This window comes from Salminus brasiliensis, chromosome 22 (assembly GCF_030463535.1).
Source record: "Salminus brasiliensis chromosome 22, fSalBra1.hap2, whole genome shotgun sequence".
NCBI classification, from domain to species: Eukaryota; Metazoa; Chordata; class Actinopteri; order Characiformes; family Bryconidae; genus Salminus; species Salminus brasiliensis.
This window is the reverse complement of record NC_132899.1, coordinates 33509076-33523456: the sequence shown is the minus strand read 5'-3', so window position 1 is coordinate 33523456 and position 14381 is coordinate 33509076. Positions and strand designations below refer to the sequence as shown.

The following is a 14381-nucleotide window of genomic DNA, read 5'->3' as shown; positions in this document are numbered from 1 at the left end:
AAGACGTGTCCACAAACTTTTTGACATACAATGCTCTCAGGTCAGGTCAAGAGTAAAGCTGGTCCTCTAGCTAAACCAGCTGGAGGAGCTTGAGCTGGTCAGGCTGCTTTTTCTCAGTGGAGAGCTTAGTTCTGCTGAAGGTCCCCAAAACAATCCTCAGATATAGCTAATTAGCATTCCACCACCTCAGAAACACTAAGGACATTTTAATATTTAATTTAATATATTATAATAATATCTAATGTATATGTATATATATATATATATATATGGTGCACTCATTAGAAGGGGTGTCCACAAATATTTGGACACATAGTGGGCAAGTTCACAGTGGTCGGTTCTAGGCATGTGCCGTGGTAGAAAGATTCTTTCCTTACAGAAAAAAAGAGCTCCTTTTGTCCCATTAAAGCTCAAAAAAGGGGGTGTGGCCTACTGGCCAGGTAGTACACAGCCCCGATGGTCATACTTGTTGTTACCATCAATGAAAAGTTGGTCATGAATTTTGTGTGTTGTTTAATGGGGTTCTAGGAAAACTTATTAGAAATAGTCTACTTTGCTGAGAAGACCTGGTTCTGGACTAGATCTGGGTTCACATAGCTAGAATATGGGTTCTAAGTGTGTTTAAGCATATGTTGATATGGGGGCCCACCTTGGCCCCAAATTTCATGTTAGGAAGAAGGTGGACTTTCCAGGTCGTGTCCTGATTGGTTGATCAGAGCAGTTACCGTCAATGTGAAACCTAGTCATGGCTGCAGGTTCTCTCAAAGCTGGAGCGTTGCTTTTAGAAGATGCTCTAAAGCTGTGCTTTTAAAAAGGGTGTCATGGTGTGCTTAGGTATGTGTGGGGGCACTGCCAGGGGCACTGCTAGGGACGCAAAACCCATGCAAGACCCGCAGAGAACATTCAGAAATGCTGTACACAGTCTCAAACACAAAGAGTCAAATAGAGGTCCAGATTCTACTGGCTTAGATTAAGCTGCTGGACAAGGCTTCGTGTTGAGGGTGGATGGGGCGGAGTCTGCATAATGAGGTCATTAATGAATCTACCACTGATGATCAAACTAGTTCTAACAGACTCACAGCTTCAGAAGCAGGAGCTTTTATAAATTTGGGTTTGTCCCAAATTTACCCTCTGCTGTTCTCCCCCAGTGTGGGTGCGGGTTCTGAGACTTCTCAGGGTTCTGTGTGGGACCTGAGATACTTCAGACCTGCCTGAGAACCTGAAGGCCTTGTAGCAGGGCTCTAGAAGCCCAGCAAGACTACAGGTAGAGAAGAAGAGAGGAAGAAGTACTGAAAGCTAGAGGTCAGATTCTGGTCAGAATTTTTTCAGCAGCTTATAAAAGTGAAATTTCATCTCGCTGAATTTTACTTATTCTGGTGGACTAGTTTTCTCGTCCGCGGTGAAGAAAACCCTAAATTTTGGTCGTCACCGTCATCGAGAACACTAGTCACATCGCAGGGTATTTAAAGAGTCATAGACTTTGGAGGCTCCTGATTGGTCAGTTGCTCATTTAATATTCAAATGAACAATTTGGGTCTTTCTTTTTTTCATCTTTGGACCCCAATGTTCAAGTGTTCTCTCTCTCTCTCCATGCAAACATAAGGTCTCTCGCCCTCACTCTCTGTCTGTGAGAGCAGTGTTAGATGAGGTGGAGCTGCAGTGGAGACGTTTCAGTTTCTGAGGACTCACAGGCTGAGAGCAGAAGGTCCACTTCCAGCTGCTCTCCACACTTTAGGAGGACCAGAAAGGTGGAAGGAGTATTCTCCCAGTCTGAGCTGCTGGTGCAGCAGCTTGATCACACACACTTCAGCGAGGGATAAAGTCCAGAAAAGTTCTGCTGGAGGAAACAAGGAACCGTACTGGGGTTCTCCAGGCATCGGCTCGGAGTCACGACCTGAAAACATCTGGAAGACAAAACAAATCCATCTTTGAAGATCAGACAGACGATGAACGAAGCAGAGAGAACTGAGTCTAACTGAACACCTTCTTTACAGACACACAACCAGAACATCCACAACTGCTCCACTGCTGAACATCAGACTGTATATCAGACCGCAGATCAGACTGCAGATTAGACCCCAGATCAGACTGCAGATCAGACTGAAGATCAGACAGCAGATCAGCAGTGGCTCAGACACCCCTATCACTCATGTTCTCCAAATGATTCCCCACAAAACGCTGAAACACTGAACACTGCTGGACACGCTTGGTCAGAGCGACAGTTATGACCCAAACAAAGACACACCAGAACCGATCCTGAAGAACTCACACTGGGATCACCCTCACCACCACCATCACCCTCACCACCCCACCTACACCCTCATCACCCCACCTACACCCTCATCACCAAAGAGAAATGCTGGGACAGTTTAGTAAAGACTGACGAGCGTCAAAAATAAAAACCTGTAATTAATAAAAATCTTAGTTCTGAGGTGCATTGAGATGAACACAGACTGAAGGGGACTCAGTGTAGCTTGCTGTGTGAGTAAGATTGTATGCAGGTCTGGGAGTTAGATGCAGCTGGTGGTTAAACTGGGATTTCTCTTACTAGTGGCAACAGTGTGGAAATTGCATTAACACTTAACCCTGTGACGCCCCCTGGTGGTGTTGGATGCCCTCAAATGCAGCCCCTAAAGCCTATAGGTGCAGTATGTTCCTGGCAGCACTGTGGCCTCACAAATTCAGCCTCAGGAAAGGAGCAGTACATCACTTACCTTGTGTTCTAACTAAACAAAGGTTCTGGCATTTTGACAGCACTTCTAAAAGGGGAAAACGTGTCTGATGAAGCAGGTGGAGTAACACCAACAGCACCTGCAGCTTCAGTCTAAGAAGAAATCCACCTTACATTATTTACAGTGTCTGAATACAAACCTCCATTTCCATCTGCACTACATGCGTACACTACCAGTGTCCACCACCACAGAATCATCTCTATTACCAGCATCCACCACCAGGTGTTCAACAGCTGAGCATCTGGTAGAAGAACATTTAAGAAGGTTTGAGACTTTTTAGTGTCTCTGAGGAGAACGTGAGGAGGTCGTGATGCTGATCAGACCGTTACTGTAGCTCAAATCCAGCAGTTCATTAATCAAGAGCCCCACCCAGCAGCTCCACCCTGAGCTTCAAACACCAGCTTCCAGTTGAAGGTGGAGCTCCAGTCTCCCAGCTGAAGATAGTCCTCTCTAAATGAAGGAAAGCAGCGTGCGGAAGATTCTTCAGCAGGAGGAGCAACACTCTCCCATTTAGAGCTGAAGCAGCTCAACTAGAGCTTCACCTCCAGCGTTTAGTGCTCTTCTCTAAGCAGAGCTCAGTTCTACTGAAACACACCAGCAGCACCTCACAACAACAGGGTTCTGTTAGGAACTCACCTGATTTCACTTCTGCTCCTTCTGCTCCTCTCTGGCTGGACTTGCTGTGGCGCCACCTCGTGTTCAGAAACAGTCTTCTGCTCCTCTGTGATCTCGATCAGCTGGACGTTCCTCTCGCTTTCTGAAGAGGCTGAATGCAGAAGCTGCTGTGCTCCTGAGCAGTAGTTCACATTCTGGTTGTGAGTGAAACCCTGGATCTTATTGGACAGTTAAAGAAAATCTGATGTGGCTCCGCCCACAAATCTGCATGAGTTTCTGAGTTTGTCACCGTCTGGCTGTAGCTTAGCAGATTTCTGAGCCCTTCAGACTGAACAGTGTAGGTTCAGATGAACTGAGTGATTAGCATGTTTCTTGAACAAGCTAGTTAGCGGAAGTGTTGCTGAGATGGTTCGTTTTAACGTGAGGTGGGATGATGGTCGTTAGACGTCTTGGTCTTGGCTGTGCTCTTCTCACTGATTATGATTCAGTTCTTGTAGCAATTCTGTTTTAAAATCTAGTACAAAGTGTTCTTCTCTGGACAGTAAAAGCAGAATACATGCTTTATAAGACCCTTAGTTTTATAGAAAATGGAGAAGGAGTAGGTGTCTGAATACTTTTGTCCACTCAGTGTGTTTATTTGTTTAATGGTAATTTGAAGTAGCTTACTAGCTAGCTGCCCTGGACTCCAAAGACGTGCTCGAGATATTGAGCTACATCTGCTGAACTGGGCTGGGTCGACCCAATAGGTCACACACCGGTCAGAGCCGTTACCGTGGATGTGAAGGCTAGTGATGGAGAGGTGGGCGTTGCTCTACTGGTCTGAGTACAGCGGTTCTGAGCTGCTGGAGCTGCAGTAACACAGACTTTATTACTTCTTTGTCGTTTATAAAGAAAATAGCTCTAACTTATATCTTCAGCTCTTCTTCTCCTGATCGTTATCGTGATGGTGGAGGTGGTGGTGTGTATGAAAGGTAAGTGGAGGTTCTGTAAATGAGCTCCAGGTGAAGCTCAAGGTCTCCTGAACCCACCATGAACCAGAAAACCTGAGCAAGAGCTCCTACTGCTGAAAAGCTCCACAGTGAAATGACTTTGCCTGGATGCGTCTCCACTCGCGCTCCACCCAATGTAGGTGTGGGTTCAGGTTGTGAGAGAGTCCAGCATGAAAGCTACAGCTACATCTACACCTACTTCTATATGATCAGACAGTCTGATAACTAGAGGAGGTCCAGAAGCAAGCTTAACCACAGAGTGTCAAACAGAGGTCCAGCTTCTACTGACTCTGCTTGAGCTGCTGGACAAGGCTCCATGTTGAGGGTGGGTGGGGCGGAGTCTGCATAATGAGGTCATTAATGAATCTACCACTGATGATCAAACTAGTTCTAACAGACTCACAGCTTCAGAAGCAGGAGCTTTTATAAATTTGGGTTTGTCCCAAATTTACTCTCTGCTGTTCTCCCCCAGTGTGGGTGCAGGTTCTGAGACCTCTCAGGGTTCTGTGTAGAACCTGAGATACTTCAGACCTGCCTGAGAACCTAAAGGCCTCGTATCAGGGCTCTGGAAGCCCAGCAGGACTACAGGTGTAGAAGAAGAGATGGAGCAGGAGTGAAAGCTGGAGGTCAGATTCTGGTCAGATTTGTATTTTTTTCAGCAGCTTATAAAAGTGAAATTTCATCTCGCTGAATTTGACTTATTCTGGTGGACTAGTTTTCTCGTCCGCGGTGAAGAAAAACCTAAATTTTGGTCTTTTTGGTCGTCACCGTCATCGAGAACACTAGTCACATCGCAGGGTATTTAAAGAGTCATAGACTTTGGAGGCTCCTGATTGGTCAGTTGCTCATTTAATATGCAAATGAGCATTTTAGAACTTTATTGTGGGAACTTTCTTCCCAGACTCCCTCATGTTAGGAGGACTGGGAAGGTGGGAGGAGTGTTCTCCCAGTCTGAGCTGTAGGTGCAGCAGTGTAATCACACACACACTTCAGAGAGGGATGAAGTCCAGAAGCCAGACGTTCCTGGTGAAGACGGCCCGTTGTTTTTAACACCAGTTCCACTGCAGAGGTTCAGTCCACTGAAGGAACCGAGGAACCGTAATGTGGTTCTCTGGGCATCAGATCAGGGTCGGGACCTGAAAATGTTTGGGAGACAAAAACCAGAACTCCGTCCTTACACACACACACACACACACACACATCCCAGAGAAGATACACAACTGCTCCTGAAGGTCAGGCTGAAGATCAGACTGTAGTGGATCTGAAACCCCACCATCTACAGCAACGTTCTCCAACTGGTTCCACACACTGAGCTGAAACACTGAACTCTGCTGGACGTTCTCGGTTGGAGGGACAGTTACGGCCCAAACACAGACACGTCAGAACCTGTCATGAAGATCTCAGTAAAATTCTGGCTTCAGAGGGAGGTCATGAGGGGCTTCCTGGTGAGCAGCTCGCTTTACCCATGAAACCAACAGCACATGAACGCAGCTTAGCCTGCCACACCCACACTGTAAAGATTAGCATAGCGCTGCTGTCCAATGAAACACCTCTGTTCTCCATGGCCTGAACCCTGCAGCTGCTCTGTACCCTGTGTCAATCATCCTGGAGGAATGGACCAATAGAAATGCTCTAAATCTGGACTAAACTCTTCTTCTACATTGACTTCCATTCAAAGACGCCATGCTGGAGATACATGTTTTTATTCGGACAGTGACGACACCTGATAGAATTAGGGTGTAGCGCACAATTGGGACGCACTCTAGTACTGTATTTAGGACCAACCCTGTGGCACCACCTTGTGGTCAGGGCCCTCAGCTGCAGCCACTGAAAGGGTAAATACATACCTTTAGGCTCTGTGGCTTTAAAGAAACATCAAAGACACAATGGTCTTTGAAGCAGAACATTACTTCCATCTCAGACAGAACCTTTAGAACCTTCTACCTGAACAAAGTAAGGTTCTGGCATTTTGTCAGCACTTCTATAGAGAGAAACGTGTCTGATGAAGCAGGTGGAGCAGCACCAACAGTTCCTGCAGCTTCAGTCTAAGAAGAACCACCTGAGATAATTTACAGTGTCTGAATACAGACCTCCATCTCCATCTGCACTACCACTATCCACCAGCATCCACCAGCAGGTGTCCAACAGCTGAGCATCTGGTAGAAGAACATTTGTGAAGGTTTGAGGCTTTTTAGTGTCTCTGAGGAGAACGTGAGGAGGTCGTGATGCTGATCAGACCGTTACTGTAGCTCAAATCCAGCAGTTCATTAATCAAGAGCCCCACCCAGCAGCTCCACCCTGAGCTTCAAACACCAGCTTCCAATTGAAGGTGGAGCTCCAGTCTCCCAGCTGAAGATAGTCCTCTCTAAATGAAGGAAAGCAGCGTGTGGAAGATTCTTCAGCAGGAGGAGCAACACGCTCCCATTTAGAGCTTCACCTCCAGCGTTTAGTGCTCTTCTCTAAGCAGAGCTCAGTTCTACTGAAACACACCAGCAGCACCTCACAACAACAGGGTTCTGTTAGGAACTCACCTGATTTCACTTCTGCTCCTTCTGCTCCTCTCTGGCTGGACTTGCTGTGGCGCCACCTTGTGTTCAGAAACAGTCTTCTGCTCCTCTTTGATCTCGATCAGCTGGACGTTCCTCTCGCTTTCTGAAGAGGCTGAATGCAGAAGCTGCTGTGCTCCTGAGCAGTAGTTCACATTCTGGTTGTGAGCGGAACCCTGGATCTTATTGGACGGTTAAAGAAAATCAGATGTGGCTCCGCCCACAAATCTGCATGAGTTTACGAGTTTATGTCACCATCTGGCTGCATCCCAGTAGACCCCTCAGACCTTCAGACTAATGGGCCAGAAGTTTGTAGACACTCCTTCTAATGGATGTACTTGGTCACCAGGCGTGGGCTAGAGGAGGGGTTTAAAGCACCCCAGCATTGAGGAGCTGTGGAGCAGTGGATGTACTGTGCTCTCTGGAATGATGGTGGAGCTCCATCCAGTGCTTTTGGATGGGATGAGTTGGAGAGTTTGGGCTGATGAGGTTTAGTAATCTAGTAGAAACCCTTCTTTCCCAGACAGTAGTCTGGATATTCTCTTTGTAACACCCTTGATTTCAGAAGAAACAGTGAACAAGCAAGTGTCCCAATACTTTTGTCCAAATATTGTTATGTTTCATTTGATTTTGATGGTTAACCCATCAGCATGGCCAAGCTTGTCAATCAGCATAATCACTGGTGTGACCAATCTGTTGACCTGGGCCTAGTTTCATCTTATCTGGTCAAGAGAAGTACGTTCAGTGTGAAGCTCGCTCAACCCTCTGAGAACCATCAATGTGTTGAAAGGGGTTTTTGAGAGTCCCAGACCAGCTGGTTCACACTGGACAAGTTAATAAACAAGCCTACTGGAGTCGGTCATGACTCAACCACCCTGACAAACAGTCTACCAGGCTACATTTCATCACCATGGTGACTGGCTCTTCAGCCACTTCGACCATCGAAGACCAGCTTAGACCATCAGAATCAATCATTCACTTCCAGTGCCCAACAGTTTCCCCTTCACCCTAGAGGGGTGGTGGATCTCCATCCAGTACACACAAGCTTAAAATGATAACTGTCTAATCTCACCATACCAACACCAACCCAATTATGCAATGTATACAGATAGTATGTCCAAAAGTATTTGGACATCTGCTCATTCACTGTTTTTTCTTCTTCATTAAAAGACTTGCTGTTGTTGGAGTAACTGTCTCTACTGTCCAGGGAAGAAGGGCTTTCTACTACATTTGGGAGGAGGAGCATTGTTGTGAGGATTTGATTGCATTCAACGACAAGAGCTAGAGTTAGTGAGGTCAGGATGTTGGCTGATGATCACCACCACACCTCATCATTCCCAATTCCCACCAACACATCCCATCCAAAAGTACTGGATGGAGCACCACCACCATCCATCATTCCAGAGAACACAATTCTTCCACTGCTCCACAGCTCAATGCTGCTGGGGGGCTTTATACCCCTCTAGCCCACGCCTGGCATTAGACCATTAGCATGGTGCCAATAGGTTCATGCTGATCTGCTCCAGAAGGTCCTATTCTATTGGCAGTACTTCTCTAAAGAGACTAGACCAGCTGTACATGTGTGCGAGTGTGCATTGTGATCTGTGTCAGCAGTGTAGCTGAATGCATTTATTAGAAGTAGGGTGTCCACAAACTTTTGGACTTTTTTGGCTGACTGATTGAATCTGGGTTCCGCTGCAGCTGTAGCCTTCCAGTCCCCTGAGATCATCTGATGATGATGATGATGCTGTGGAAGGATGACATCATAGAGCATGTTCGAATTCCGTACGCACCAAATTCCCTTTCCCGTCGGACTGAGAAGGAGCCCTTTACAGCGATCCAGTGTCAGTGTAAGTTACTCAGTTTCACTGTATCTCCACAGCATAGCGCCCCCTGTGGGTGGGCGCAGGGAATTCCAGTTTAAAGGCTATATTAATATTAATAAGGTCAGAAACTGGGATTCAGGAACGATGTGATGGTGAAGACCTGTTGGTGTGCAGTTACTCGAGCAGTCACACCTCCCAGCACTGGTAGCTAGCATGGTGTGATAGTGGGAGGGGGCAAACCTGGGGAAAGGGTTCTAGCTATACAGAACCACAAAAGGGTAATAACTTATCTTTGAGCTGCTCTAACTGCCTGCTCATTAAGCAGCAGGAGGTCACAGGTTCAAATCCCACAGCTAGGCCTCAGGCTCGACCGCCAGCAGCCGCCCAGTTCTGAACAATCAGAGTTAGAAGAAGAACTTCAGGCTTTACTGGAGTTGAGTTCAATTAAACTCGCCCTGTAATCAGTTCATTCATCAGTTTTTCATTACACAGTTTTATATTCGATGCCTGAGTGTGAGGAAGATTCAGCAGCTCATGAGAAGAGCAGTGAGGAATTTATCAGCTGAGATCAGTACAATCTTTTAAAAAGCAGCTGAAGATACTTTTAAAGGTAAAGGTGCACGTGTTTGGCACTGTACAGCGAAATGTGTCCTACGCATTTAACCCATCTGGTAGTGAACACACACTCACACACACACCTGTGTGTTAAGGGCAGTGAGTACACACACACACCCAGAGCGGTGGGCAGCCAACTCCAGCGCCCGGGGAGCAGAGAGGGTAAAGGGCCTTGCTCAAGGGCCCAACAGTGGCAGGTTGCCGAGCCCGGGAATCGAACCTACAACCCTGTTATTGATATCCCGGCGCTCTAACCGCTGAGCACCACTGCCCTTTATTATTATTATAAGTTATTATAAGGTTTTTAATCATTTCTGTGATTTTACTATTTACTTTGATTATTGATTAAATTATAGTAATTTACAGTGTTTGTATTTTTACTTTGTTTATTTTTATTTGACCTTATTTTGTGTGACAGTTTACAGTTCTATATTATTTACAGATTAGATTTCAATAGTTTTATTTTTGAGTATATTATTCCATTATTTAATAACCATAAATTGGCTATTTTTCAATGTAGGTTGTTTTACCCTCGCTTCAAATTATTATTATTATTATTATTATTATTATAATTAAAGGTGCTATACTACTAAATATCATTATTATTATTATTTGTATTATTATTGTTATTATTATGATGATGATTAAAGGTATTACACTAATAAATATTATTATTATTATTATTATTATTATTATTATTAAAGGTGCTATACTAATAAAGATCATTATTATTATTTGTATATTATTATTGTTATTATTATTCTACTGATTAAAGGTACTACACTAATAAATATTAATATTATTATTATTCATATTTGTATTATTATGATGATGAAAGTGCTACACTAATAAAGATAATCATTATTATAGTTATTGTTATATAATAATAGTAATGATAATGTTAATAATTATAAAGGCGGCATACTAATAAAGATCATTATTATTATTAATAAAGCTGGTAAACTATTTAAGATGATCATTATTGTTATTGTTTAAAATAAAAGGTGCTCTTTATAGAAGTGGTATTCAGCGCTAACTGCTGCTGCTGCTGCTGCTGCTGCTGTTGTCACTGGAATCAGGATCAGGCGAACGTGGGCGAGTTATCCGTGCGATTAATGAGCCGCTGTTGCTCCATTTCTCCCTTTTATGATAATGCAGAACACCTCAGCCAGAAAAATAAGCCGCCGAGAGCTCCGAGGCAACAAGGCGAGGGAGTGCTGTTGCCTGGAGACTGAAGAAAACAGCTCCGGCTCTGGCTATCAAGCAGTGCGGCCCACTGGCAGGAAGTGAAGGCGGTCACAGCTCGGCCCTGCTGGGTTTTATTTACAGGGTTGCGAGAGGGGCTCATGCATAATTCACACGCAAGGATCCTCAGCGAGAGACGAAGACGCCTGAACACACAGCAGCTCCTTAGAGCTGGAGACGGACGTGGAGATATCCAGCACTGACCCTGTCTGCAGACACACACACACACACACACACACACACACAGGTAAGAATGCACGTTTGTGTTAATAATGTGTTTTTTGACTTTGCTTGACATTGAAGAGCGTTACTGGTCACGGCTCCTGGGCTGGGTTTCCGAGCTGCCGTTGATGGACAGCTACCTGTTCCAGTGCTGTTCCTGCAGGAGGACCTAAAGGAGACCAGTTTTACTGTGTGTTCTCAGTCTAAAACCAGTCAGGCAGTAATTCAGTGTGGACGTGTTAGTCAGTCAGTCACTACTCTGAGAAAAACATTGTGTGGTGTATGTTAATGACCACTGCTCTCATTGGCTGTATAAGTAGAGGGGGCAGGGCCAGCAGTGTGGCTGGGTACATTTGCAAGAGGAAGTCAGAAGGCTGAGGGGTGAGGGATGGCGCTTGTTTGAGCGGGAGGTGAAGGTGGAAATAAGTGGGCAGGGCTTGTGCAAGTGGGGACGCAGGCCTGAGTGGGTGGAGCTTCTCTGAGTGGGATGATGACGGTGGTGTTAAAACATTGGAAACTCTCAACTAATACAGTTTTATTTAGGGACTACTTTTTTGCCCTGCAGCATGTATCCCTCCACCATTTTAATGATCTGATTTTAAAAGCAGGTTCTAGAGCCGAACTCTTCTCAGAACTCTGGTAGAACCGTGTCTCAGGCATCAGGCAGCGTCTTCACCACCATTAGGTGAAGAACTTTCTGTGAGGAGCTTTTATTATTAGAGTTTCAGACATCTGCTTCCGCTCATCTTAATTGTGCTACTCTCCCACAGGCCTGATGGCGAAGGGTAAGAAGAAGTCGAGCGAGCCAAAAGGCAGGAAGATCACCCTGAAGATGGCCAAGAACGCAGTGAAGCTCACCATTGATGGGAAGCGGCATCTGGACCTCAGCAACATGGAGATCGCCACCTTCCCCAAGTGCATCCTGAAGCTCTGCGACGTGGATGAGCTGGACCTGAGCCGGAATCTGCTGAAGAAGATTCCGGACAGCATCGACCGCTTCGTCAACCTGCGCTGGCTGGACCTGCACAGCAACCACCTGGAACAGCTGCCCGAGGCCCTGGGGCGCCTGCAGGGGCTCCACAGCCTCAATCTGTGCAACAACCTGCTGACCACGTACGGCATCCCGCACGAGCTGGGCCTGCTCAGGGGCCTGAGGAGCCTGAACCTCGGCATGAACCGCATCGAGACCCTGCCGTCCTCCATCGCGGCCCTCAAGGAGCTGCGCCAGCTGGGCCTCTTTAACAACCTGCTGACCTGCGTGCCGACATGGCTCCACAGCCTGCCCAACCTGCAGAGCCTCAACATCAAGTGCAACCCCATACCGCCAGACAACCCCCCTCCACTGGATCCCATCCAGCGGGTGGAGTGCCTGTACCTGGTGAGGGAGGGCTGCCTGTGCGGGGAGTGTCTCCAGAAGTGTAAGGAGGAGAGGGGAAGGGTGGACAGCAGGCTTAGTGGGGGTCCGATCACTGGGAGAACCATCCTTGCTCGGCTGATTACGCCCAATTCTGTGGCACAGCAGGATCAAGCAGTGCACCGATGAGAATCAACGATACTTCAGTTCTACATGGACCAAAGTTCTACACTTTTAAAATGAAGGTGCCACAAGGGTTTTTTTTTTTGCATGATGCCACAGTAGAAACATTTGTGGTTCCCTATATGCCTGGTTCCATCAAACTCATAGCCCATAAAGCAGATGACGAACCACTGCCCTCTTTTTTGGCGTCATGCAAAGAACCTTCCTAGCACCTTTTGTTTAAGAGTGGACTACAATAAAATGTCCTTGAATGTCAAGAACACTCTGGACGATTTGTGTGTGTTCATGCTGAAAATATATCAAATAAATATAAGCAGTTAAATAATAACCTTTAGTGAGTTATTACTATCCTGTTGCTCCTCTATTTCTCTATTTCAGCGTAGGTACACAACTTCAGTGGTACTTAATTAGGAATAAACACCACTCAGAGCTTTCATATTTGAGACAGGGGAGAAAATCAGATCTGAAGACGACCATCCATTCGTCCACTGTGAGAAGACGACTCAACACTGTAGGTCTGAAAGGAAGTGGAGTTGATCAAGAAGCTCTCACTGACGGATACATCAAACAAACAAGCTGCTGCTACCCTCAGAACAACAGAGTCCAGACCTCTACATCACTGAAAGTTGGATCATCAGAACATGAACCTTGACATAAACCGCACGGAGACCCTGCCGTCCTCCATCGTTGCCCTCAAGGATGCCCTCTTCAACAACCTGCTGACCTCCACCGCCTGCCCAACCTGCAGAGCCTCAACATCAAGTGCAAGCCCATACCTCCAGACAATCTTCCTCTGCTGGACCTCTTCCAGCGGGTCGAGTGCCTGCCTCAGAACAATAGACTGACAACAGAATAGGACTCTCTGCAGCAGATCAATATCCTGAGCCTATCAGCACCATGCTGCCTAAAAACACCAGGTGTGGGCTAGTAGAGGGGCATAAAGCCCCCCAGCATTGAGCTGTGGAACAGTGGAAGAACTATGTTATCTGGAATGATGGACGGTGGAACTTCATCCAGTATATTTGGGATGAGTTGTGGAGTTGGGGATGACGAGGTACGGTGATCATCATCCAACTCATAAATGCTCTGATCACTGAATGCAATCAAATCTTTACAGCAATGCTCCTCCAAAATCTAGCAGAAAGTCTTCTTCTCTGGACAGCAGAGACAGTTACTCCAACAAAAGCAGGATCAGCTCTTTTTAATAGCCTTGATTTCAGAAGAGACAGTGAATGAGCTTTATGAAATTGCAGTAATGTGTAAAACAGCTGTAATGAGAAGACTGATGCAGAGCGCCATCATGTGGTGTATGTGTCTCCCGAGGGGCATTCACTCGCTGGCTCTTTAAGAGCAGGATAAAAAGGCTTAATGCATGATACCGCTGATAGACTGCCAATGTGTCCTCATGATTAATGGCTCTCACTCTCTAAATGCCAGCTAATAAATCTGCATTTGTACTGCTAAGCTAATTAGCATAGCAACTAGGGTGGCCTGCCTGCCTGCCTGAATACAGTGGAGGTTTTAGTACTTGCAGCTGCCTAGGGCCCTCAAGTCCAAGACGACTGGGTCAGAACATCTCCAGAACATCAGACAGGACTTATCTGTGGGGTGTTCCTGGTATGCAGTGGTCAGTACCCACCAAAAGTGCTCCAAAGAAGGACAACTGGTGAACCAGTGACAGGGTCATGGGAGTTACTAAAGGATTTAAAGGATCTACTGCTAACATCCAGGCCCTTTAAAGGGAACCTACACAATATTAAGCATGTGTTTTTAATTTTATGGCTAATTGATCTGTATTTAGATTTATTCTGGAAAACATCAATCAATTCTGATAAAAGGAATTAAAAGATTCTTGATGTTTGGAACATGGTTGGACATGGTTCTGTACCAAAACAAGGTCAGGAAGCACCAACAGCTATCATGCACAAACCACACCCTCAAGCCACCAAACCTTCCACACCAATTGCAGAGTCTCGGATTTTTAAACAGATAAAAAAAGGAACTAAACATACAAACTCATCAAGTAAATTGCATGTGTGGGTATGGTAGGAAAG

General features: G+C 45.9%; 1 protein-coding gene across 2 annotated transcripts; it reads left to right on the top strand.

The window, feature by feature from the left end:
• The first annotated feature begins 10426 nt into the window (after positions 1-10426).
• Positions 10427-12655, top strand: lrrc18b (leucine rich repeat containing 18b). 2 transcript variants are annotated; one of them, XM_072667433.1, is made up of 2 exons: positions 10427-10815; positions 11561-12655. In XM_072667433.1, the coding sequence occupies exon 2, from the start codon at positions 11566-11568 to the stop codon at positions 12331-12333; it is 768 nt and encodes a 255-aa protein (XP_072523534.1). In that variant the 5' UTR covers positions 10427-10815; positions 11561-11565; the 3' UTR covers positions 12334-12655. The 2 variants fall into 2 exon arrangements, with proteins under 2 accessions (XP_072523534.1, XP_072523535.1); XM_072667434.1 differs by lacking the exon at positions 10427-10815 and adding an exon at positions 11336-11475.
• Positions 12656-14381: the final 1726 nt, after the last annotated feature.